This window comes from Lutra lutra, chromosome 1 (assembly GCF_902655055.1).
Source record: "Lutra lutra chromosome 1, mLutLut1.2, whole genome shotgun sequence".
NCBI classification, from domain to species: Eukaryota; Metazoa; Chordata; class Mammalia; order Carnivora; family Mustelidae; genus Lutra; species Lutra lutra.
In genome coordinates this window covers 212,237,686-212,264,478 of record NC_062278.1, presented here as the reverse complement: position 1 = coordinate 212,264,478, position 26,793 = coordinate 212,237,686, and the positions used below count along the sequence as shown (strand labels likewise).

At 39.9% G+C, this 26,793-nt stretch overlaps 1 protein-coding gene across 1 annotated transcript; it reads left to right on the top strand.

The window, feature by feature from the left end:
* The first annotated feature begins 6,061 nt into the window (after positions 1 to 6,061).
* LOC125106610 (olfactory receptor 7A17-like) lies at positions 6,062 to 6,901 on the top strand. Its single transcript, XM_047740939.1, has 2 exons — positions 6,062 to 6,409; positions 6,695 to 6,901. The coding sequence occupies exons 1-2, from the start codon at positions 6,062 to 6,064 to the stop codon at positions 6,899 to 6,901; spliced, it is 555 nt and encodes a 184-aa protein (XP_047596895.1).
* The last annotated feature ends 19,892 nt before the right edge of the window (positions 6,902 to 26,793 follow it).

Below are 26,793 nucleotides of genomic sequence, written 5' to 3'. Positions count from 1 at the left end.
AGTCTGGCCAGGGGTTTATCAATCTTATTAATTCTTTCAAAGAACCAGCTCCTAGTTTCGTTGATTTGTTCTATTGTTTTTTTGGTTTCTATTTCATTGATTTCTGCTCTGATCTTTATGATTTCTCTTCTCCTGCTGGGTTTAGGGTTTCTTTCTTGTTCTTTCTCCAGCTCCTTTAGGTGTAGGGTTAGGTTGTGTACCTGATACCTTTCTTGTTTCTTGAGAAAGGCTTGTACCGCTATATATTTTCCTCTCAGGACTGCCTTTGTGTGTCCCACAGATTCTGAACCGTTGTGTTTTCATTATCATTTGTTTCCATAAATTTTTTCAATTCTTCTTTAATTTCCTGGTTGACCCATTCATTCTTTAGAAGGATGCTGTTTAGTCTCCATGTATTTGGGTTCTTTCCAAATTTCCTCTTGCGATTGAGTTCTAGCTTTAGAGCATTGTGGTCTGAAAATATGCAGGGAATGATCCCAATCTTTTGATACCGGTTGAGACTTGATTTAGGACCAAGAATGTGATCTATTCTGGAGAATGTTCCATGTGCACTAGAGAAGAATGTGTATTCTGTTGCTTTGGGATGAAATGTTCTGAATATATCTGTGATGTCCATCTGGTCCAGTGTGTCATTTAAGGCCTTGATTTCCTTGTTGATCTTTTGCTTGGATGATCTGTCCATTTCAGTGAGGGGAGTGTTAAAATCCCCTACTATTATTGTATTCTTGTCGATGTGTTTCTTTGATTTTGTTATTAATTGGTTTATATAGTTGGCTGCTCCCACGTTAGGGGCATAGATATTTAAAATTGTTAGATCTTCTTGTTGGACAGTTCCTTTGAGTATGATATAGTGTCCTTCCTCATCTCTTATTATAATCTTTGGCTTAAAATCTAATTGATCTGCTATAAGGATTGCCACTCCTGCTTTCTTCTGATGTCCATTAGCATGGTAAATTCTTTTCCACCCCCTCACTTTAAACCTGGAGGTGTCTTCGGGTGTAAGATGAGTTTCTTGTAGGCAACATATAGATGGTTTTTGTTTTTTTATCCATTCTGATACCCTGTGTCTTTTGATTGGGGCATTTAGCCCATTAACATTCAGGGTAAGTATTGAGAGATATGAATTTAGTGCCATTGTATTGCCTGTAAGGTGACTGTTATTGTATATTGTCTCTGTTTCTTTCTGATCTACTACTTTGAGGGTCTCTCTTTGCTTAGAGGACCCCTTTCAATATTTCCTGTAGAGCTGGTTTGGTATTTGCAAATTCTTTCAGTTTTTGTTTGTCCTGGAAGCTTTTAATCTCTCCGTCTATTTTCAATGATAGCCTAGCTGGATATAGTATTCTTGGCTGCATGTTTTTCTCGTTTAGTACTCTGAATATATCATGCCAGCTCTTTCTGGCCTGCCAGGTCTCTGTGGATAAGTCTGCTGCCAATCTAATATTTTTACCATTGTACGTTACAGACTTCTTTTCCCGGGCTGCTTTCAGAATCTTTTCTTTGTCACTAAGACTTGTCAATTTTACTATTAGGTGACGGGGTGTGGACCTATTCTTATTGATTTTGAGGGGGGTTCTCTGAACCTCCTGGTCATTCCCCAGTCTTAAACAGGAGAAAATTCTCATTCAGGTATGGAATAAGGTGTTGGGAATTAGATCTCTGAAAGGCAGAAGAAGTCATAGGGAGAAAGTAAGAAAAACTGACTTCACCTAGTTTATCACTCAGTCTCCTAGGAAAACAATTCAACAGGAAAAATGTCCTTTGTGTCCAAAGTAGTTTCCCACAGGGAAACCATGTGCATAAAGGTGGGAGGAACAAGAGGGAAATGTGCTTAATGATCAGACCAAAGCAGCTGTAAATACCTCCTCTGCTGCAGTACCACAGCACAGACAACCTCAAACTGGATGAGACCTGGGCATTTCTTGTGCAGTCCTAAGTCTGCATGGGGCACTGAAGTTTGACCCATTCCTGCTCTCTTGTCTGGGGACAGAGCTTCATCTTCCACCATCTACCAACTGGACAGGTATTTTGATTTCCATGTAGAGACCTTCCTCACAGAGACCCCATCTGGATAAGTTTTACCACCCAGTAGGGATTGAAGGAGAAAGTCAGGAGAATGAAACTCAAAAGCATCTACCTAAGGTCACTTGAGGGCCAATCCAGCCTAGCCCAGAGCTGAGAGTTTGCTGTGCCTGTTTGCTGGCATGATTAAGAAATTCACTGATTGATTCATTAACATATATGTGATGCTAGAAATAGAAGTTAATATTGAACTCAGAAATACAAGGTTCAACATTAACAACTAAATCATAATAATTGAAACCCAATAAGACAAGGGATGGGAAGCATAAAATAGGACATGAGACCAAAGATATTTTCAGGTAACTGTGGTAGAAAAGTCAAGTCGTAGCTGTGGAGGGACATACAGTGAAGTGAGGAAATGTCTTTTCATTTTTAAGTTGGGACATAGTAGACTACATTTCTGCACTAAGGAGAAAATTCCTGACAAAAGAATTCTTGCTGGTACATCTCTGTAAGAACAGTACATGAAGCATAATATCACTGTGCCTCCTATCTCTTGAGTATTCAAGTGAAAATTTTTACATATATTATGTGAAAAGGGGTATGCTAGTGAGCTTTCTTTATAATTATCCCACTACCTGTGAGCCTGAACATAGTCTGGCTTACCTAGCCACTCACTTTCTCTGTAGAAAATTGTCTGTGGGAGTCCATGGTGTTTCCAGTGGGATCAGAGTGGTTTTATTCCTGTTCTTTATTGCATTCTTTATTTTTATTACTGTGTTCTGTTTTTCACCATACAATACATCATTCGTTTTTGATGTGGTGTTCCATGATTCATTGTTTGCATATAACATTCAGGGCTCCATGCAATACATGCCATCCTTAATTGCTCTTTATTTCACCAATTTAGTTACTTGCCATTTTGCTTTTTTATGTATGTGTAGATGTATTTGTGCAGAATGTGTGAGAGTCTGTAAGTTTTTTTGTGGTAAAGTCTGTGAGTTAATCATAGTATATTCCCTCCACTGCTTTTTATAGGGTTTTCCCCCCAAAAGAATTGATCTACTATCTTAGTATTATTCACTTGTGGATACCTGCTGTCCAAAAAATTAAAGTAAATGTCCTTTTTCATACTTACTGCTCCCAAATATTGCTTTATACATATTTCTGACCAGTGTTCATGTTCATAATTAGTTTCAGAGGTGGAATTCAGTGAGTCACCAGTTGCCTAAAACACCCAGTGCAGGGACGCCTGAGTGGCTCAGTTGGCAAAATCTGCCTTCAGCTTAGGTCATGATCTCAGGTTTGTGGAATAGAGTCCCATGCCCACTCACCAGGGGAGTATGCATCTCCCTCCCCCTCTCCCTCTGCCCCTGCTCATGTGCTTCCTCTAGCTCACACTCTCTCTCAAATAAATAAGATCTTTAAAAAAATATTTTACCACCCAGTGCACATTACATCATGTGCCTTCCTTAATGCCAATCACCCAATTACCCAATCTCCCATCTACCTCCCCTCTAGCCACTCTCAGTTTGTGTTCTATAATCAAGAAATAAAAGAAATAAAAAATTAAAAAAAATAAATGAAAAAAATAATAAAATGTGGAAGAAAATTTTTTTAAAAAGAGTCTTTTATGGTTTCCCTACTTCTCCATTTTTATCTTATTTTATTTTCCCTTCCCTTCCCCTATGTTCATTAGCTTTCTTTCTTAAATTCCACATATGAATGAAATCATATGGTATTTGTCTTTCTCTGACTAGCTTATTTCACTTTATATATATACTCTAACTCCATCATGCAATTACAAATGGCAAGATTTGATTCTTTAATGGCTGAGTTATATTGAATTGTGTATGTACACCACAACTTTAACTATTCATCTGTTGATGGACATCTGCTCTCTTTCCATAGCTTAGCTATTGTGGACATTGCTGCAATAAACATTGAGGAGGGGACACCTGGGTGGCTCAGTCAGTTAAGCATCTGCCTTCAGCTCAGGTCACGATCCCAGGGTTCTGGGACTGAGTCCACCATCAGGCTCCTTGCTCAGTGGAGAGCCTACTTCTCCCTCTGCCTCTGCTCATCCCCTTGCTTACACTCTTTCTCAGACAAATAAGTAAAATCTTTTTTAAAAAATTGAAGTACATGTGCCCTTCAAATCACTGTGTTTTTACCCTTTGGATAAATACCTAGCAGAGCAATTGAGGGGTCATAGGGTAATTCTGTTTTTAACTTATTGAGGAAACTCCATACTGTTTTCCAGAGTGGTTGCATCAGTTTGCATTCCAACCAAAAGCGTAAGCATAAGAGTGTTCCCCTTTCTCCACATCTAAGCCAACATCTGCTGTTTCCTGAGTTGTTTATTTTAGCAATTCTGATTGTTTGAGGTGGTATCACCGTGGTTTTGATTTGTAATTTCCTGATGGTGAGTGATATTCACCATTTTTTTCATGTGTCTCTTAGCTGTTTACAGTTGTACCAAAAAACACAAGATATCTAGGAAGAAACCTAATCAAAGAGATAAAAGATCTGTACTCTGAAAACTGTAGAACACTTGTGACAGATATGAAGAAGGCACAAATAAATGTAAAAACATTCCATGCTCATGGATTGGAAGGAAAAAATATTATTAAAATGTCTATGCTTCCCAAAGCAATCTACATATTCAATGTAATCCTTATCAAAATACCACCACCATTTTTTACATAGCAGGAACAAACAATCTAAAATTTGTAGGAAACCAGAAAAGACTCTAAGTGTTGAGCACAATTTTTTATGTTTCTTTAAACACAGGTCAGGAAATGGCCATTACAAAATGGAGCCACATGATGATTTGTCCCTGGGAAGCTATGAAAAGGAATTTCTGGGTCCTATTTCTATATTCCTTATTGCAAGGGTTATATGACTGTGTATGCATTTGTATCCTAAACAATGTGTTGGAGTAGGTGGCATGGAAGTGACAGGGACATAGAGTAACACACACCAGGAAAAAACAGTGTATCTTGTGTACATGTGACAATGTGTGTGGGTGTGCATATGCACAATCCTCTGGGCAACTTGATGAGTGAGAGCAGTCCTCAGAGCAGAGATACACAAGCTCCTCTCTTTCAATGAGACCCTTATAGTACACAGGCCAAACTTAAACATTAGATGATACTAAGGAGGGGTGCCAATGGACAGGACCTTACTGGAACAAAATCATAAAATGCAATATTGTGGACCATGAACTCTCTGTGACTTGAATTTTAAGAAGCTATGAGTCCACATGATTCTATGAAATTCATTACCACCAATTCTCATCACTTCCCTACATACTGGCTTCCTTCTGAGCCTTGAGTTTCTGACAGAAGCACTTAGTAGGGCCTTCGAACCAGCTGTTCGAAGAACAAAACAGAACCAACTGGTCTGTCAGGAAGACCTTCTCTCTTCCGTCCTCTATTCCATGAGTTATCTATTCAAATGCCACCCTCTAAGCCAATCTTGACTGAACACCCAACATAACACCCCATGCACTGTCTTAACCTGCTTCTGTTTTCTTTAGAGCATCTGTCCCTGTCTCATGATTATTTAATTTTTATATCTGCTTCTATCCGTTAACCATCATTGAATTTTAGGGAATTTGCTATTCAACACCCACTACTTTATGACTAGAATTCCCAAAACATGGTCGGCATTCAACATATTTCTCAAATGCATGAAATAATTTCTTACTAAAACTGTATACCTGACCTTTTGGGGAATGTCTGATGTTGTGATGAAAATTCCTAATAAGAGAGGAATCAGAATCCTCTCAAGGGGCCGAAATCTATTCACCTAATGTTGCAATAAGATTTCATGACTGGAAAATATAAATTGTTGCATTTCGACAATGTGAGCAATGACCATTTTTGTGAAAATTAGTCATGTTATTTTCCTTTGTGCTGGTAGTTCACTCCACTGCATGGACCCAGGAAACAATACAGGAATTTCAAAGTTTGAGCTTCTGGGATTTTCAGAGGAACCAGAACTGCAGCCAATCATATTTGGATTTTTCCTTTCCATGTACCTGATCACACTGTTTGGAAACCTGCTCATCATCCTGGCTGTCAGCTCTCACTCCCACCTCCACACCCCCATGTACTTCTTCCTCACCAACTTATCCTTTGTAGACATCTGCTTCACCTCCACCACAATCCCGAAGATGCTTTGGAACATCCAGATTCAGAGCAAAGTCATAATTTATGGAGGCTGCATCACACAGATGTATTTTTTCATACTGTTTACAGGGCTAGACATCTTTCTCCTGACTGTGATGGCTTATGACCGCTTTGTGGCCATCTGTCACCCGCTGAACTACACAATCATCATGAACCCCTGGCTTTGTGGACTGCTGGTTCTCATATCCTGGATTCTGAGTGCCTTGCATTCCTTGTTACAAACTTCCTTGGTGTTGCGGCTGTCCTTCTGCACAGTCTTGGAAATCCCCCACTTTTTCTGTGAAATCAATCAGATAATCTAACTTGCATGTTCTGACACCTTTCTCAATAGCATGGTGATATATTTTGCAGCTATGTTGTTGGCTGGTGGTCCCTTCATTGGTATCCTTTACTCTTACTCTAAGATAGTTTCCTCCATACGTGGGATCTCATCATCTCAGGGCAAGCATAAAGCATTTTCCACCTGTGTGTCTCACCTCTCTGTTGTCTCTTTGTTTTATTGTACAAGCCTAGGAGTTTACCTTAGCTCTGCTGCTACCCAGAGCTCCCACTCAAGTGCAGTAGCCTCAGTGATGTACACTGTAGTCACACCCATGCTGAATCCCTTCATCTATAGCCTTAGAAACAAAGACATAAAGGAGGCTCTGATAAGATTCTGTGGGATGGCGGCTCTAAAACCATGAATATTCATGGGGCTGAGAAAGTGCCCACAATTGCAGGGCCCAAAATCTGAACAAAATAAAAGTCCTTAGCAACAGCAATAAGACAACAAAGAGAAATGAAAGGTATCCATATTGACAATGAAGAAGTCAAACTCTCTCGCTTCACAGATGACATGATACTTTATATGTAAAACCCAAAAGACTCCACCCCAAAACTACTAGAATTCATACAGCAATTAGGTAATGTGGCAGGATACAAAAGAAATGTACAGAAATCAGTTGCTTTCTTATACACTAACAATGAAAATACAGAAAGGGAAATTAGAGAATTGATTCCATTTACTATAGCACAAAGAACTATAAGATACCTGGGAATAAACCTAACCAAAGAGCTAAAGGATCTGTACTCGAGGAACTACAGAACACTCATGAAAGAAATTGAAGAAGACACAAAAAGATGGAAGACCATTCCATGCTCATGGATCAGAAGAATAAACATTGTTAAAATGTCTATACTGCTTAGAGAAATCTATACTTTCAATGCCATTCCGATCAAAATTCCACTGGTATTTTTCAAAAAGCTGGAGCAAACAATCCTAAAATTTGTATGGAATCAGAAGAGACCCCGAATTACTAAGGAAATGCTGAAAAAGAAAAACAAAACTGGGGGCATCACATTACCTGATTTCAAGCTTTACTACAAAGCTGTGATCACCAAGACAGCATGGTACTGGCATAAAAACAGACACATAGACCAGTGGAGCAGAGTAGAGAGCCCAGATATGGACTCTCATCTCTATGGTCAAATAATCTTTGACAAAACAGGAAAAAATATACAGTGGAAAAATGACAGTCTCTTCAATAAATGGTGCCAGGAAAATTGGACAGCTATGTGTAGAAGAATGAAACAAAGCCATTCTCTTACACCAAATGTTTAGATACTTTGATCAGACTGTGGAAGTGGTACATGTCTTTTTTATTTTTTTTCCTAGAATTTCTAATTTTTTTGCCTTTCTGAATAATTTATGAAACGCATTTTTTTTTATTTGTCATAGAGAGAGAAGCGAGAGCGAGCACAGGCAGACAGAGTGGCAGGCAGAGGCAGAGGGAGAAGCAGGCTCCCTGCCAAGCAAGGAGCCCGATGCGGGACTCAATCCCAGGACGCTGGGATCATGACCTGAGCCGAAGGCAGCTGCTTAACCAACTGAGCCACCCAGGCGTCCCTATGAAACGCATTTTATTAAGTTTTGTGATATCTCTGATATTCAAGAGATTTTTTCCCTTTGTCATTTTCCTAGTCTTTCAATGTTATTCCTAACTTTGGATGTGAAATGTTCAGAACATTCTCATTTATTCAAAGGACTACATGAATCGGTTAAGAATAATTTCTTCTCAAATAAAATATATCACAGTGAGCATTTTTTCTTTTTTGACTGAATACTATTTCCATGGAAAAATCTATTCTTAGCCACCACAGCCATTTAAATAAGTTTATAACAGAGAAAAATCTGAGACCACTGCACTTCCCTTTTGTGAACATCTTTCCTTTGTATATCACTACCTTAACTGCCCTGCCAGAGAATGCACTTTTTAATTTAAATTCAATTAGCCAACATATAGTACATCATTAGTTTCAGACGTAGAGTTTAATACATCATCAGATGCATGTAACACCCAGTGCTCATCACATCATGTGCTCTCCTTATCCCCTGTCACTCAGTTAACCTGTTACCCCACAGATGCCCCTTCAGCAACCCTCAGTTTGTTTTCCAGAGTTATGAGTCACTCATGGTTTGTCTCCCTCTCTGATTTCTTCCCCTTTAGTTTTCCCTCCCTTCCCTTAGGATTCTCTGCACTATTTCTTACATTCCACCTAAGAGTGAAACCAAATGATAATTATCTTTCTCTGACCTATTTCACTTAGCTTAATACCCCCCAGTTCCATCCATGTTGATACAAATGGAGGGTATTCGTTATGAGTAATGAGAAATGAGTAATATTCTATTGTATACTTGAACCACATCTTCTTTATCCATTCATCTGTTAAAGGACATCTCAGTTCATTCCACAGCTTAGCTATTGAGAACATTGCTTCTATGGACATTGGAGTCCAGGTGACCCATTATTTCACTACATTTGTATCTTTGGGGTAAATACTTAGTAGTGCAATTGCTGGGCCATATGGAAGCTCTACTTTTAATGTCTTGAGGAACCTCCATATGGTTTTCCAGGGTGGCTGCATCAGCTTGCATTCCCACGAATAGCGTGACTGGGGTCACCTTTCTCCACATCCTCACCAACATTTGTTATTCCCTGGCTTGTTAATTTTAGACACTCTAACTGGTGTAAGGTGGTATGTCACTGCGGTTTTGATTTGTATTTCCCTGATGGCTAGTGATGTTAAGCATTTTCTCATGTGTCTTTTGGCCATTTTTTTTTGTTGCAATTACAGGATCTCTGAGCCTCACCCACATTCTGCCAAATCAGAATCTGATATTGAGCAGGATCCTCATGTGAATCAAGCACATATTAATGCTGGAGAAGTTCAGGTCTAAAATAGTGTTTCTCATCCTCTCCACTGTTGACATTTGTAGTAGATAATTCATTGTGGTGGGGGTCATCCTATGCATTGTGGGATATGGGGAAGCACCACTGGACTCAAGCCTCTAGGTGCTAGTAGAACCTCCCTAGTTAGGACAACCAAGATTTCTCCATATCTTGTCAAGGGTTCTCTGGAGGCAAAATTGCCCCTGGTTGAGAACCACTGACCTAGAGTATGAGAACTAGAGATATCTTGGTGGAGTTCCAGTCAAAGCTCATTCCTCCCTCAACTCTTAACTCTGGGTAGCTCATTTGACACTTCTGAACTGCACTTTTCAAGTGTAGATTAAGGTTAATTATAGTACAGACCTTACAAAGTGGACGTTGCAAAAATAAAAAAAATCCAAATAAGATCCTATGTATGGCACATAAAGAAATCCAAATATCTTATAATTAACAAACTTTTTTTTAATATTTTTATTTTTTTCAGCATAACAGTATTCATTATTTTTGCACCACACCCAGTGCTCCATGCAATCCGTGCCCTCTACAATACCCACCACCTGGTGCCCCCAACCTCCCACCCCCCACCCCTTCAAAATTCTCAGATCGTTTTTCAGAGTCCATAGTCTCTCATGGTTCACCTCCCCTTCCAATTTCCCTCAACTCCCTTCTCCTCTCCATCTCCCCTTGTCCTCCATGCTATTTGTTATGCTCCACAAATAAGTGAAACCACATGATAATTGACTCTCTCTGCTTGACTGATTTCACTCAGCATAATCTCTTCCAGTCCCGTCCATGTTGCTACAAAACTTGGGGATTCATCCTTTCTTTCTTTCTTTTTTTTTTTTTTACAGCTTTATAAACATATATTTTTATCCCCAGGGGTACAGGTCTGCGAATCGCCAGGTTTACACACTTCACAACACTCACCATAGCACATACCCTCCCCGATATCCATAACCCCACCCCCTCTCCCAACCCCCTCCCCCCATCAACCCTCAGTTTGTTTTGTGAGATTAAGAGTCACTTATGGTTTGTCTCCCTCCCAATCCCATCTTGTTTCATTTACTCTTCTCCTACCCCCTCAACCCCCCATGTTGCATCTCCTCTCCCTCATATCAGGGAGATCATATGATAGTTGTCTTTCTCCGATTGACTTATTTCGCTAAGCATGATACCCTCTAGTTCCATCCACGTCGTCGCAAATGGCAAGATTTCATTTCTTTTGATGGCTGCATAGTATTCCATTGTGTATATATACCACATCTTCTTTATCCATTCGTCTGTAGATGGACATCTAGGTTCTTTCCATAGTTTGGCTATTGTAGACATTGCTGCTATAAACATTCGGGTGCATGTGCCCCTTCGGATCACTATGTTTGTATCTTTAGGGTAAATACCCAGCAGTGCAATTGCAGGGTCATAGGGTAGTTCTATTTTCAACATTTTGAGGAACCTCCATGCTGTTTTCCAGAGTGGTTGCACCAGCTTGCATTCCCACCAACAGTGTAGGAGGGTTCCCCTTTCTCCGCATCCTCGCCAGCATCTGTCATTTCCTGACTTGTTAATTTTAGCCATTCTGACTGGTGTGAGGTGATATCTCATGGTGGTTTTGATTTGTATTTCCCTGATGCCGAGTGATATGGAGCACTTTTTCATGTGTCTGTTGGCCATCTGGATGTCTTCTTTGCAGAAATGTCTGTTCATGTCCTCTGCCCATTTCTTGATTGGATTATTTGTTCTTTGGGTGTTGAGTTTGCTAAGTTCTTTATAGATTTTGGACACTAGCCCTTTATCTGATATGTCATTTGCAAATATCTTCTCCCATTCTGTCAGTTGTCTTTTGGTTTTGTTCACTGTTTCCTTTGCTGTGCAAAAGCTTTTGATCTTGATAAAATCCCAAAAGTTCATTTTTGCCCTTGCTTCCCTTGCCTTTGGTGATGTTCCTAGGAAGATGTTGCTGCGGCTGACGTCGAAGAGGTTGCTGCCTGTGTTTTCCTCGAGGATTTTGATGGATTCCTTTCTCACATTGAGGTCCTTCATCCATTTTGAGTCTATTTTCGTGTGTGGTGTAAGGAAATGATCCAATTTCATTTTTCTGCATGTGGCTGTCCAATTTTCCCAACACCATTTATTGAAGAGGCTGTCTTTGTTCCATTGGACATTCTTTCCTGCTTTGTCGAAGATGAGTTGACCATAGAGTTGAGGGTCCATTTCTGGGCTCTCTATTCTGTTCCATTGATCTATGTGTCTGTTTTTGTGCCAGTACCATGCTGTCTTGATGATGACAGCTTTGTAATAGAGCTTGAAGTCCGGAATTGTGATGCCACCAACTTTGGCTTTCTTTTTCAATATTCCTTTGGCTATTCGAGGTCTTTTCTGGTTCCATATAAATTTTAGGATGATTTGTTCCATTTCTTTGAAAAAAATGGATGGTACTTTGATAGGAATTGCATTAAATGTGTAGATTGCTTTAGGTAGCATAGACATTTTCACAATATTTATTCTTCCAATCCAGGAGCATGGAACATTTTTCCATTTCTTTGTGTCTTCCTCAATTTCTTTCATGAGTACTTTATAGTTTTCTGAGTATAGATTCTTAGTCTCTTTGGTTAGGTTTATTCCTAGGTATCTTAAAGTTTTGGGTGCAATTGTAAATGGGATGGACTCCTTAATTTCTCTTTCTTCTGTCTTGCTGTTGGTGTAGAGAAATGCAACTGATTTCTGTGCATTGATTTTATATCCTGACACTTTACTGAATTCCTGTACAAGTTCTAGCAGTTTTGGAGTGGAGTCTTTTGGGTTTTCCACATATAGTATCATATCATCTGCAAAGAGTGATAGTTTGACTTCTTCTTTGCCGATTTGGATGCCTTTAATTTCCTTTTGTTGTCTGATTGCTGAGGCTAGGACTTCTAGTACTATGTTGAATAGCAGTGGTGATAACGGACATCCCTGCCGTGTTCCTGACCTTAGCGGAAAAGCTTTCAGTTTTTCTCCATTGAGAATGATATTTGCGGTGGGTTTTTCATAGATGGCTTTGATAATATTGAGGTATGTGCCGTCTATCCCTACACTTTGAAGAGTTTTGATCAGGAAGGGATGCTGTACTTTGTCAAATGCTTTTTCAGCATCTATGGAGAGTATCATATGGTTCTTGTTCTTTCTTTTATTAATGTGTTGTATCACATTGATTGATTTGCGGATGTTGAACCAGCCTTGCAGCCCTGGAATAAATCCCACTTGGTCGTGGTGAATAATCCTTTTAATGTACTGTTGAATCCTATTGGCTAGTATTTTGGCGAGAATTTTTGCATCTGTGTTCATCAAGGATATTGGTCTGTAGTTCTCTTTTTTGTTGGGATCCTTGTCTGGTTTTGGGATCAAGGTGATGCTGGCCTCATAAAATGAGTTTGGAAGTTTTCCTTCTATTGCTATTTTTTGGAACAGTTTCAGGAGAATAGGAATTAGTTCTTCTTTAAATGTTTGGTAGAATTCCCCCGGGAAGCCATCTGGCCCTGGGCTTCTGTTTGTTTGGAGATTTTTGATGACTGTTTCAATCTCCTTACTGGTTATGGGTCTGTTCAGGCTTTCCATTTCTTCCTGGTTCAGTTGTGGTAGTTTATATGTCTCTAGGAATGCATCCATTTCTTCCAGATTGTCAAATTTGTTGGCGTAGAGTTGCTCATAGTATGTTCTTATAATTGTCTGTATTTCTTTGGTGTTCGTTGTGATCTCTCCTCTTTCATTCATGATTTTATTTATTTGGGTCCTTTCTCTTTTCTTTTTGATAAGTCTGGCCAGGGGTTTATCAATCTTATTAATTCTTTCAAAGAACCAGCTCCTAGTTTCGTTGATTTGTTCTATTGTTTTTTTTTTTGTTTGTTTCTATTTCATTGATTTCTGCTCTGATCTTTATGATTTCTCTTCTCCTGCTGGGTTTAGGGTTTCTTTCTTGTTCTTTCTCCAGCTCCTTTAGGTGTAGGGTTAGGTTGTGTACCTGATACCTTTCTTGTTTCTTGAGAAAGGCTTGTACCGCTATATATTTTCCTCTCAGGACTGCCTTTGTGTGTCCCACAGATTCTGAACCGTTGTGTTTTCATTATTTTCATTATCATTTGTTTCCATAAATTTTTTCAATTCTTCTTTAATTTCCTGGTTGACCCATTCATTCTTTAGAAGAATGCTGTTTAGTCTCCATGTATTTGGGTTCTTTCCAAATTTCCTCTTGTGATTGAGTTCTAGCTTCAGAGCATTGTGGTCTGAAAATATGCAGGGAATGATTCCAATCTTTTGATAATGGATGAGACCTGATTTAGGACCAAGAATGTGATCTATTCTGGAGAATGTTCCATGTGCACTAGAGAAGAATGTGTATTCTGTTGCTTTGGGATGAAATGTTCTGAATATATCTGTGATGTCCATCTGGTCCAGTGTGTCATTTAAGGCCTTGATTTCCTTGTTGATCTTTTGCTTGGATGATCTGTCCATTTCAGTGAGGGGAGTGTTAAATTCCCCTACTATTATTGTATTCTTGTCGATGTGTTTCTTTGATTTTGTTATTAATTGGTTTATATAGTTGGCTGCTCCCACGTTAGGGGCATAGATATTTAAAATTGTTAGAGCTTCTTGTTGGACAGTTCCTTTGAGTATGATATAGTGTCCTTCCTCATCTCTTATTATAGTCTTTGGCTTAAAATCTAATTGATCTGCTATAAGGATTGCCACTCCTGCTTTCTTCTGATGTCCATTAGCATGGTAAATTCTTTTCCACCCCCTCTCTTTAAATCTGGAGGTGTCTTCGGGTTTAAGATGAGTTTCTTGTAGGCAACATATAGATGGGCTTTGTTTTTTTATCCATTCTGATACCCTGTGTCTTTTGATTGGGGGCATTTAGCCCATTAACATTCAGGGTAAGTATTGAGAGATATGAATTTAGTGCCATTGTATTGCCTGTAAGGTGACTGTTATTGTATATTGTCTCTGTTTCTTTCTGATCTACTACTTTGAGGGTCTCTCTTTGCTTAGAGGACCCCTTTCAATATTTCCTGTAGAGCTGGTTTGGTATTTGCAAATTCTTTCAGTTTTTGTTTGTCCTGGAAGCTTTTAATCTCTCCGTCTATTTTCAATGATAGCCTAGCTGGATATAGTATTCTTGGCTGCATGTTTTTCTCGTTTAGTACTCTGAATATATCATGCCAGCTCTTTCTGGCCTGCCAGGTCTCTGTGGATAAGTCTGCTGCCAATCTAATATTTTTACCATTGTAAGTTACAGACTTCTTTTCCCGGGCTGCTTTCAGGATCTTTTCTTTGTCACTAAGACTTGTCAATTTTACTATTAGGTGATGGGGTGTGGACCTATTCTTATTGATCTTGTGGGGGGTTCTCTGAACCTCCTGGATTTTGATGCTTGTTCCCTTTGCCATATTGGGGAAATTCTCTCCAATAATTCTCTCCAATATACCTTCTGCTCCCCTCTCTGTTTTCTCTTCTTCTGGAATCCCAATTATTCTAATGTTGTTTCATCTTATGGTGTCACTTATCTCTCGAATTCTCCCCTCGTGGTCCAGTTGCTGTTTGTCCCGCTTTTGCTCAGCTTCTTTATTCTCTGTCATTTGGTCTTCTATATCGCTAATTCTTTCTTCTGCCTCATTTATCCTAGCAGTGAGAGCCTCCATTTTTGTTTGCACCTCATTAATAGCTTTTTTGATTTCAACTTAGTTAGATTTTAGTTCTTTTATTTCTCCAGAAAGGGCTTTTATATCTCCTGAGAGGGTTGCTTTAATATCTTCCATGCCTTTTTCAAGCCCGGCTAGAAACTTGAGAATCGTCATTCTGAACTCTAGATCTGACATATTACCAATGTCTGTATTGATTAGGTCCCTAGCCTTTGGTACTGCCTCTTGTTCCTTTTTTTGTTGTGATTTTTTCCGCCTTGTCATTTTGTCCAGATAAGAGTATATGAAGGAGCAAGTAAAATTCTAAAAGGGTGGCAACAACCCCAGGAAAATATGCTTTAGCCAAATCAGAAGAGATCCCAAATCGTGAGGGGGTAGAAAGGGGATAAAAAGGGGTTCAGAAAGAAAAAAAAAGAAACTATTAAAAAAAGAAAGCCGATAAAAAATATAAAAAGGAATATATATATATATATATTAGATAAACTATTTAAAAAACGTTAAAAAAGAAAACGGTAAAAGTTAAAAAAATTTAGAAGAAGGGAAAAAAATTGAAAAAGAAAAAAAAATTAAATTAACTGCAAGGCTAAAGAATCATGGGGAGAAAGCCATGAGTTCCATGCTTTGCTTTCTTCTCCTCTGGAATTCCGCCGCTCTCCTTGGTATAGAAACTGCACTCCTTGGTAGGTGAACTTGGTCTTGGCTGGGTTTCTCATTGATCTTCTGGGTGAGGGGCCTGTTGTAGTGATTCTCAAGCGTCCCTGCCCCAGGCGGAGTTGCACCGCCCTTACCCGGGGCCAGGCTGAGTAATCCGCTTGGGTTTGCTGGGTTTGCTTTCGGGAGCTTTTGTTGCCTGAGCACTTTCCGTAGAGTTCTGGAAGATGGGAAGATGGCAGCCTCCCGGTCTCCGGCCAGAGGAGCCGAGATCCTGGGGCCCCACTTCAGTGCGCCCTCAGATAACAGTGCCCAATGACTCCCGTCACCCTGGCCTCCGGCCGCGTTCCGAGCTGACCGAGCCTGCGACCGGTTCAAGGTAACCCTAAGCTGAGAGCTCACTCCTCGGCTCTGTCTCTGTAGCCAGCTTCCCTGTTCTAATACTGGTAAGCTCTGTGACACTCAGACACCCCCGATCCTTCTGTGACCCTGTGGGACCTGAGGCCGCGCTGACCCCGCCTGGGCTTCACCCCGGTTAAGCCTCTGGAGCAATGTCCCTCAGCGGAACAGACTTTTAAAAGTCCTGTTTTTGTGCTCCGTTGCTCCGCCGCTCGCCGGGAACCAGTCCTTCCCCCGCGGTCTATCTTCCAGTCGCTTTGGATTCACTTCTCCGCCAGTCCTACCTTTCAGATAGTGGTTGATTTTCTGTTTCTAGAATTGCTGTTCTTCTTCTCTTCAATCTCCCATTGGATTTGTAGGTGTTTGCAATCTTTAGATAGGCTATTTAGCTGATCTCCCGCTACCTGAAGTAGTCTCAGCCTGCTACTTCTCCGCCATCTTGACTCCTCTCTTGTTGAGAATCTTAGCATCCATATTCATCAGTGACATTGGTCTGAAATTCTCCTTTTTTGAGGGTCTTTGACTGGTTTGGGGATCAGAGTAATGCTGCCTTCATAGAAAGAGTCTGGAAGTTTTGCTTCTGCTTCAATTTTTTGAAACAGCTTCAGGAGAATAGGTGTTATTTCTTCTTTGAAAGTTTGTTAGAATTCCCCAGGGAATCCATCAGGTCCTGGGCTCTTGTTTTCTGGGAGGTTTTTGATCACTGCTTCAATCTCATTACTAGATATTGGTCTATTCAGGTTGTCAATTTCTTCCTGGTTCAATTTGGGGAGTTTATAATTTTCCAGGAATGCATTCATTTCATCTTGGTTGCTTAACTTATTGGCTTAAACTGTTTATAATAACTTCTGATGATTGTTTCTACTTCCTTGGTGTTAGTTGTGATCTCTCCCTTTTCATTCATAATTTTATCAATTTGGGCTTTCTCTCTTTTCTTTGGATTAGTGTGGCCAATTGTTTATCGATCTTATTGATTCTTCCAAAAAACCAGCTTCTAGTTTCATTGATACGTTCTACTGTATCTCTGGTTTCTACCTCATTGATATCTGCTCTAATCTTGATGATTTCCCTTCTTATGGGTGGATTTGGTTTGATTTGATGTTGATTCTCCAGTTCTTTAAGGTGTAGAGACAGCTGCTGTGTTCTGCATTTTTCAATTTTTTTGAGGGAGGTTTGGATGACTATGTAATTCCCCCAGTGTCTTCATTCTCCTTGGTTTCCATGAATTGTTTCAGTTCTTCTTTGATCTCCTGGTTGATCCAAGCATTCTTAAGCAAGGTGGTCTTTAGCTTCCATGTGTTTGAGTTCCTTCTGAACTTTTCCTTGTGATTGAGCTCCAGTTTTAAAGCATTGTGATCTGAGAATATGCAGGGAATAATCTCAGTCTTTTGGTATCGGTTGAGTCCTGATTTGTGACCCAGTATGTGGTCTATTCTGGTGAAGCTTCCATGTGCATTTGAGAAGAATGAGTATTCTGATGTTTTAGGGTGGAATGTTCTGTATATATCTATGAGGTCCATCTGGTCCAGTGTGTCATTCAATGCTCTTCTTTCTTTATTGATTTTCTGCTTCGATGATCTGTCTATTTCTGAGAGAGGCATGTTAAGATCTCCTACTATTAATGTATTCATATCAATATGACTCTTTATCTTGATTAACAGTTTTCTTATGTAATTGGCTGCTCCCATATTGGGGGCATAGATTTTTACAATTGTTAGATCATCTTGGTGGATAGTCCCTAGAAGAATGATGTAATGTTCTTCTGTATCTCTGACTACAGTCTTTAGTTTAAAATCTAATTTATCTGATATGAGAATTGCTACACCGGCCTTCTTTTGAGGCCCATTGGCATGAAAGATGCTTCTCCATCCCTTCAACTTTCAGTCTGGGTGTATTCTTAGGTTCAAAATGGGTCTCTTGTAGACAACATATGGATGGGTCCTGTCGTTTTATCCAACCTGCGACCCTGTATCATTTTATGGGCGCATTTAGCCATTCACATTGTGAGTGATTATTCATAGATAGGTTTTTATTGACATCGTGTTACCTTTGACGTCTTTCTTTCCGTAGATTGTCTCTCTATTTCTGTTCAGTGCTATTCTTAGGATTTTTCCTCTTTTATAGTCAACCCTTAACATTTCCTGCAGTGTCGGCTTGGTGTTTGCATAGTCTTTTAAGCCTTGCCGGTCTTGGAAACTCTTTATCTCCCGTCCATTTTGAATGTCAGTCTTGCTGAATAAAGTATTCTTGGCTGCATGTTCTTCTCATTTAGTGCCCTGAATAAATCTTGCCAGCCCTTTCTCACTTGCCAGGTCTGTGGACATGTCTAACATTATTCTGATGGGCTTTCCTCTGTAATTAAGGAGCCTCTTTGTCCTAGCTGCTGCCAAGAGATTATATCTACAATTATGATTCCTCAATTTGACTATCAGGTGCCTTGATGTTTTTCTGGAATCTATCATCTTGGGTGGAGACTGTTCGGCCTCTAGTACATGAACCTGGTTCCATTCGCGAGATTGGGAAAACTTTCATGAAGAACTTGTTCCACTCTATCTTCTAGACTTCTTTCTTTCTCCTCTCCTTCAGGGATTCCAATAATTCTGACGTTGGAACGTTTCATGGCATCATTTATTTCCCTGATTCTGTTTTCGTGGCTTCTACGCTGTTTGTTCCAGGCTTCCTCCTGATCCTTTCTCTCTATTTGTTTGTCCTCCAGATCACTAATTCTATCTTCTGTCTCAGTTACCCTAGCTTTGAGAGAATTTAGATTAGATTGGAACTCCTTGAGAGCATTGTGAATCTCAGCCCTGGTAGCTTTCAGCTCTGCCCTAACATTGTGAAAATATTCCCTGGTCGCTTTCAGTTCGGCCCTAATTAATTCTGTTTGGTCATCCATAGCTTTCTCCAACCTAGCTATTGCCTGGATAATTGTTAGCCTGAATTCTCTTTCCGTCATATTGTCTATGTTGATAGCCATTAGCTCTGTTGCAGAAGGCCCATCCTCTGTATTTTTCTTCTGTTGGGCATTGCTCCCCCTAGTCATTTTGGTGAGAGATGACTGAACGGATGTAGCTGGATGTATCGACCGTGGTGCAGTCAAGGTGCACCCTGGAACACTTCTGAGCAATCAGGATTCCCCACCCAAACGAGAGAAAAAAGAAAGGAAAAAAGAGACAGAGAGAAAGACAGGGAAAAAGGGGAAGATGAAAGAGAAGGGTCAGCCCCAACGGGCCCCATGGTAAGATTTAGGAAGTATACAAAAAAAAAAATAAACAAAAGACTGATTAAATTTTATGACAAGAGAAGATATATATATATATATATATATATATATATATATGCAAATAAGGGAAGAACCTCGTCAAAAAGAACCCCAAGGATAAGATTTATATACTATCAGGACAAACACAGAAACACTGTCGGAAGTAAAAGATGGGAGAGTGGTAATAAATTCTCAGTGTGGGTGAGGAAGTTTGTTTTGATTCTCCCTGGATGTTTCTTGATATCTTTGTTAGGACTCAACTTTCCTAAAATAAAGGGGGGTTAAAAATTGATTTGCCTATAGGGGTAGCAATGATTGGGGAAAGGGGATTACCTTGAAGTTTAACTCTATATGAATATTAGAAAATAAAAATAAAAAAGAAATAAACTAGACTAAACTAAACTAAAATTTAAAAAAAAATTAAATAAATAGAAATGCAAAAGAAAAACACAGGTATATGAATCAAAAAGTTCAGGTTAGAAGGTTATTATGGAGTTTGATGTACTGGACATCTCACTGTGATGGTAAATAGGTTAAAAAATTATGTATATATAAAAAAAATATGAACCAGAATAGTGGGAACGAGTTAAAATAAAAGTTGTCCTATGAAGTAGTGGTGGTTGTTTTCTTGTCTTTTTTTCTTTCTTTCCTGGTTGGTTTTCTTGGGGAGGGCCTGCCACGTGGGTTTTCAGTCAATGATGTTGCCTGAGTTAAGTCTTCACGCCCCCCTCAAGGGGGTGGGCTCTGAGGAAACCGGTTTTTCAGGCTTTTGTTCTCTGGAGGTTTTTATGTTTGTTCACTTTTTCTTTTTCCTTGCCTTGACTGCTTTGATGGTTTTTGTAGATTTACAGGAAAGCAAACTGCACCCTGACCTCCCTCTGAGAGAGAATCCTCAGTCTGGCTGCAGAGCCCAAATAAATTCCCCCTTGGCTGCTGGCAGAGCAGGTTCCAAGTCGCGATCCCTGGGGTCACAGGATTTTTTGCCTGTACCCAAAACTGCAGCAGCGGCGGCTGTCTGGGCAGCTCCAGACCGCCAGAGAGGTTCCAAGCAGCGATGGATCGCACACTGAGATTTTCCCGCTGGCCAGGGCTAGGAGTGCCTGGTCTTTCTGGGTCTAAGTGCACTGGGCTTGCGCGCACCTGTCTCAGGGGAGTGTGTGGGGCGCACACGCGCGCTAGTCTCAGGCTCTGGTGGAATGGCGTGGGTCTAAGAGCACGGGGTGGGGAGTGGGCGTGTCTCAGGCCTGTAGCACCTGCCCTCTGGCTCTGGAACCTCTGCCTTCTGTCAAGGCTCCCAGCCCCTCAGAGGAGCCAGACCCCACGCGATCTTGGGTGCGCTGGTGGCTCAGGACCAAGACCTGGTTTCTCCGCCACACTCTCTCTGGCTCAGCGCCAGGGGAGGCTGTCCTGGGTCCGGGGACTTAAGCCCCTGTCCCTAGCTGCCCTGATTCCTGCAATTTCCCCCCCGCGATCCTTTGCTCTCTTTGAGTGCTTTCAACCAGACTCCAAGTTAATGCTGGTCCCCAGACGCAGGGCACTCTCAGATTGGGTATTACTTTCCAATCAGTTGCCTCTGGTGGCTCCCTCCCCCTTTTCTTTATCTTCCAATATCAGTCCAAAGTTCCCACTCCACTTTACCTGCCCACTGTCGTCTTCTGCCCCTGTAGAGATCCAGACTTGTATAATTCTGGTCTCAGGCTGTTTTCATGAGTGATCGGAATTCTTTGGTAGGTAATCAGCTCACTTTAGGGTACAGGTTGAAAGGGTGCCTCCTCCTACTTCCCCGCCATCTTGTGTCCCATTTTATGTCTTTGGAGAATGGTCTGTTCATACATATACATACATATATATGTACACACACACACATATATATATTATATATATATATATATATATATATATATATATATATATATGGAAAATACATGTTACTATGTGAGGCATGGTGGACACAAGCTTTTTAACAATAGGATACATATACATATACAGGGGCGCCTGGGTGGCTCAGTGGGTTAAGCCGCTGCCTTCGGCTCAGGTCATGATCTCAGGGTCCTGGGATCGAGTCCCGCATCGGGCTCTCTGCTCAGCGAGAAGCCTGCTTCCCTCTCTCTCTCTCTCTCTGCCTGCCTCTCCGTCTACTTGTGATCTCTCTCTGTCAAACATATACATATACATATACATATACATATACATATACATATACATATATATGTACACACACACATATATATATTATATATATATATATATATATATATATATACATGGAAAATACATGTTACTATGTGAGGCATGGTGGACACAAGCTTTTTAACAATAGGATACATATACATATACATATATATGTACACACACACATATATATAATATATATATGTATATATATGGAGATACATGTCTCCAAGTGGAATGCACACAGAAAGACAAATATGGAAAAAATAGGTTAATGTAATATATCCTTAGAGTCAGGTTGAATTTAAAGATGATGAAGCAAAATATTAAAGCATACCTCTACTGCTGTGCAAAATATTTCTTTGTCAGGCCCCTTATTTATTTATTGAATTACAGAATATCAGGGTCTATTTGTAAGGTGTATTTAATAAGATGAAAGACTGGTGACATGTTGGGGATTTGTTAAATTATTTTCTGGTTTCTGGTTGAAATTTTCCAGTGCTTCACACAAATATGATTGCTTCCATTTCTGTAAATGAAATATCTCCCATGATTTGAAATTGTGCCATAACCTCTAAAGGGATAGTGAATGAACAACATCATTATCATCCATTATACATGGTCTTCAAAAGCACAGGATGACTCAACAGCAACCCTGGGTTCCTGTCCTGCATGTGATTCAGACTCACAAGTTTTGTGCACACATACGTGTTCTTCCAAGCTTACCATGTTACCTCTAAGGGACCTCAGTGGATTCATTTTTTAATTCAGTTACATGAGATAAACTTGAAGAACAGAGTAATCATGAAAGCTACATTGAAGTATCTGAAGAAATGCCTAGGAGAAAGAGAATCAGATTATTACTACTCATTATTATTAATAATAATATTATTAAAATTATTATTAATCGTTATTATTATTATTCCTACTCAGTCTGCTTCCCTCTTTTCCTCTGTCCCTACATCCCTCCTCACTCTGCTCATGCTTTCTCTAATTTGTTCTCTCTCCCTCTCTCTCACTCAAGTAAATAAATAAAATCTTTAAAAATGCTTCTGCACAGCAAAAGAAACAGTCAAGAAAACAAAGGGGCAACCCATGGAATGGGAGAAGATATTTGCAAATGACAGTACACACAAAAGGTTGATATCCAGAATCTATAAAGAACTCCTCAAACTCAACACACACAAAACATAATCATATCAAAAAACGGGCAGAAGATATGGACAGACACTTCTCCAATGAAGACATACAAATGGCTATCAGACACATGAAAAAAATGTTCATCATCACTAGCCATCAGGGTGATTCAAATTAAAACCACATTGAGATGTCACCTTAGACCACTTAGAATGGCCAAAATTAGCAAGACAGGAAACAACATGTGTTGGAGGCGATGTGGAGAAAGGGGAACCCTCTTACACTGTTGGTGGGAATGTAAGTTGGTGCAGCCACATTGGAGAACAGTGTGGAGATTCCTCAAGAAATTAAAAATAGAGCTTCCCTATGACTCTGCCATTGCATACTGGGTATTTACCCCAAGGATACAGATGGAGTGAAAAGAAGGGCCATCTGTACCCCAATGTTTATAGCAGCAATGGCCACGGTCGCCAAACTGTGGGAAGAACCAAGATGCCCTTCATCGGACGAATGGATAAGGAAGTTGTGTTCCATATACACTATGGAGTATTGTGTCTCCATCAGAAAGGATGAATACCCAACTTTTGTAACAACATGAACGGGATGGAAGAGATTATGCTGAGTGAAATAAGTCAAGCAGAGGGAGTCAATTATCACATGGTTTCACTTATTTGTGGAGCATAACAAATAGCATGGAGGACAAGGGGAGTTAGAGAGGAGAAGGGAGTTGGGGGAAATTGGAAGGGGAGGTGAACCATGAGAGAGTATGGACTCTGAAAAACAATCTGAGGGGTTTGAAGGGGCGGGGATTGGGAGGTTGAGTGAACCAGGTGCTGGGTATTAAGAGGGCACGGATTGCATGGAGCACTGGGTGTGGTGCAAAAACAATGAATACTGTTATGCTGAAAATAAATTTAAAAAATGACTCATTATAATGTTTTTATTACTAAAGGAGATTATGGGATAGGCAGTTCTCCTGATCAGCAGGGCTCCTCATGAGTCTAAAGTCAGGTGGGCATCTACAGATTGGGTTTCTAAGGCTCACCCATGACGTGTGTGGCTGTAGTGCTCTTCTGCCTTGATCCAATTTATGTCATTTTACTTCTTTTATATATGTAGGTAATCTTATATTGTTTTAAAAAGTGAGCTTATCAGGGGAGGAGTCAAGATGGCGGAGAAGTAGCAGGCTGAGACTACTTCGGGTAGCGGGAGATCAGCTAAATAGCTTATCTAAAGATTGCAAACACCTACAAATCCAACGGGAGATTGAAGAGAAGAAGAACCGCAATTCCAGAAACAGAAAATCAACCACTTTCTGCAAGGATCTCTTCTGATTTGGCTAAAGCATATTTTCCTGGGGTTGTTGCCACCCTTTTAGTATTTTACTTGCTCCTTCATAAACTCTTATCTGGACAAAATGACAAGGCGGAAAAATTCACAACAAAAAAAAGAACAAGAGGCAATACCAAAGGCTAGGGACCTAATCAATACAGACATTGGTAATATGTCAGATATAGAGTTCAGAATGATGATTCTCAAGGTTCTAGCCGGGCTTGAAAAAGGCATGGAAGATATTAAAGCAACCCTCTCAGGAGATATAAAAGCCCTTTCTGGAGAAATAAAAGAACTAAAATCTAACCAAGTTGAAATCAAAAAAGCTATTAATGAGGTGCAATCAAAAATGGAGGCTCTCACTGCTAGGATAAATGAGGCAGAAGAAAGAATTAGCAATATAGAAGACCAAATGACAGAGAATAAAGAAGCTGAGCAAAAGAGGGACAAACAGCTACTGGACCACGAGGGGAGAATTCGAGAGATAAGTGACACCATAAGACGAAACAACATTAGAATAATTGGGATTCCAGAAGAAGAGGAAACAGAGAGGGGAGCAGAAGGTATATTGGAGAGAATTATTGGAGAGAATTTCCCCAATATGGCAAAGGGAACAAGCATCAAAATCCAGGAGGTTCAGAGAACCCCCCTCAAAATCAATAAGAATAGGTCTACACCCCGTCACCTAATAGTAAAATTGACAAGTCTTAGTGACAAAGAAAAGATCCTGAAAGCAGCCCGGGATAAGAAGTCTGTAACGTACAATGGTAAAAATATTAGATTGGCAGCAGACTTATCCACAGAGACCTGGCAGGCCAGAAAGAGCTGGCATGATATATTCAGAGTACTAAATGAGAAAAACATGCAGCCAAGAATACTATATCCAGCTAGGCTATCATTGAAAATAGACGGAGAGATTAAAAGCTTCCAGGACAAACAAAAACTGAAAGAATTTGCAAATACCAAACCAGCTCTACAGGAAATATTGAAAGGGGTCCTCTAAGCAAAGAGAGACCCTAAAAGTAGTAGATCAGAAAGAAACAGAGACAATATACAATAACAGTCACCTTACAGGCAATACAATGGCACTAAATTCATATCTCTCAATACTTACCCTGAATGTTAATGGGCTAAATGCCCCCAATCAAAAGACACAGGGTATCAGAATGGATAAAAAAACAAAAACCATCTATATGTTGCCTACAAGAAACTCATCTTACACCCGAAGACACCTCCAGGTTTAAAGTGAGGGGGTGGAAAAGAATTTACCATGCTAATGGACATCAGAAGAAAGCAGGAGTGGCAATCCTTATAGCAGATCAATTAGATTTTAAGCCAAAGATTATAATAAGAGATGAGGAAGGACACTATATCATACTCAAAGGAACTGTCCAACAAGAAGATCTAACAATTTTAAATATCTATGCCCCTAACGTGGGAGCAGCCAACTATATAAACCAATTAATAACAAAATCAAAGAAACACATCGACAAGAATACCATAATAGTAGGGGATTTTAACACTCCCCTCACTGAAATGGACAGATCATCCAAGCAAAAGATCAACAAGGAAATCAAGGCCTTAAATGACACACTGGACCAGATGGACATCACAGATATATTCAGAACATTTCATCCCAAAGCAACAGAATACACATTCTTCTCTAGTGCACATGGAACATTCTCCAGAATAGATCACATTCTTGGTCCTAAATCAAGTCTCAACCGGTATCAAAAGATTGGGATCATTCCCTGCATATTTTCAGACCACAATGCTCTAAAGCTAGAACTCAATCACAAGAGGAAATTTGGAAAGAACCCAAATACATGGAGACTAAACAGCATCCTTCTAAAGAATGAATGGGTCAACCAGGAAATTAAAGAAGAATTGAAAAAATTCATGGAAACAAATGATAATGAAAACACAACGGTTCAGAATTTGTGGGACACAACAAAGGCAGTCCTGAGAGGAAAATATATAGCGGTACAAGCCTTTCTCAAGAAACAAGAAAGGTCTCAGGTACACAACCTAACCCTACACCTAAAGGAGCTGGAGAAAGAACAAGAAAGAAACCCTAAACCCAGCAGGAGAAGAGAAATCATAAAGATCAGAGCAGAAATCAATGAAATAGAAACCAAAAAAACAATAGAACAAATCAACGAAACTAGGAGCTGGTTCTTTGAAAGAATTAATAAGATTGATAAACCCCTGGCCAGACTTATCAAAAAGAAAAGAGAAAGGACCCAAATAAATAAAATCATGAATGAAAGAGGAGAGATCACAACGAACACCAAAGAAATACAGGCAATTATAAGAACATACTATGAGCAACTCTACGCCAACAAATTTGACAATCTGGAAGAAATGGATGCATTCCTAGAGACATATAAACTACCACAACTGAACCAGGAAGAAATAGAAAGCCTGAACAGACCCATGACCAGTAAGGAGATTGAAACAGTCATCAAAAATCTCCAAACAAACAAAAGCCCAGGGCCAGACGGCTTCCCAGGGGAATTCTACCAAACATTTAAAGAAGAACTAATTCCTATTCTCCTGAAACTGTTCCAAAAAATAGCAATAGAAGGAAAACTTCCAAACTCATTTTATGAGGCCAGCATCACCTTGATCCCAAAACCAGACAAGGATCCCAACAAAAAAGAGAACTACAGACCAATATCCTTGATGAACACAGATGCAAAAATTCTCGCCAAAATACTAGCCAATAGGATTCAACA

What these genes read in the sequence shown, in the direction of transcription:
- LOC125106610 (XM_047740939.1), top strand. Translation starts at nt 6,062, where the DNA reads ATGTACCTGATCACACTGTTTGGAAACCTGCTCATCATCCTGGCTGTC. An exon ending in TGCTGGTTCTCATATCCTGG is followed by an intron (nt 6,410 to 6,694) that starts ATTCTGAGTGCC and finishes TGTGTGTCTCAC; the next exon opens with CTCTCTGTTGTCTCTTTGTT.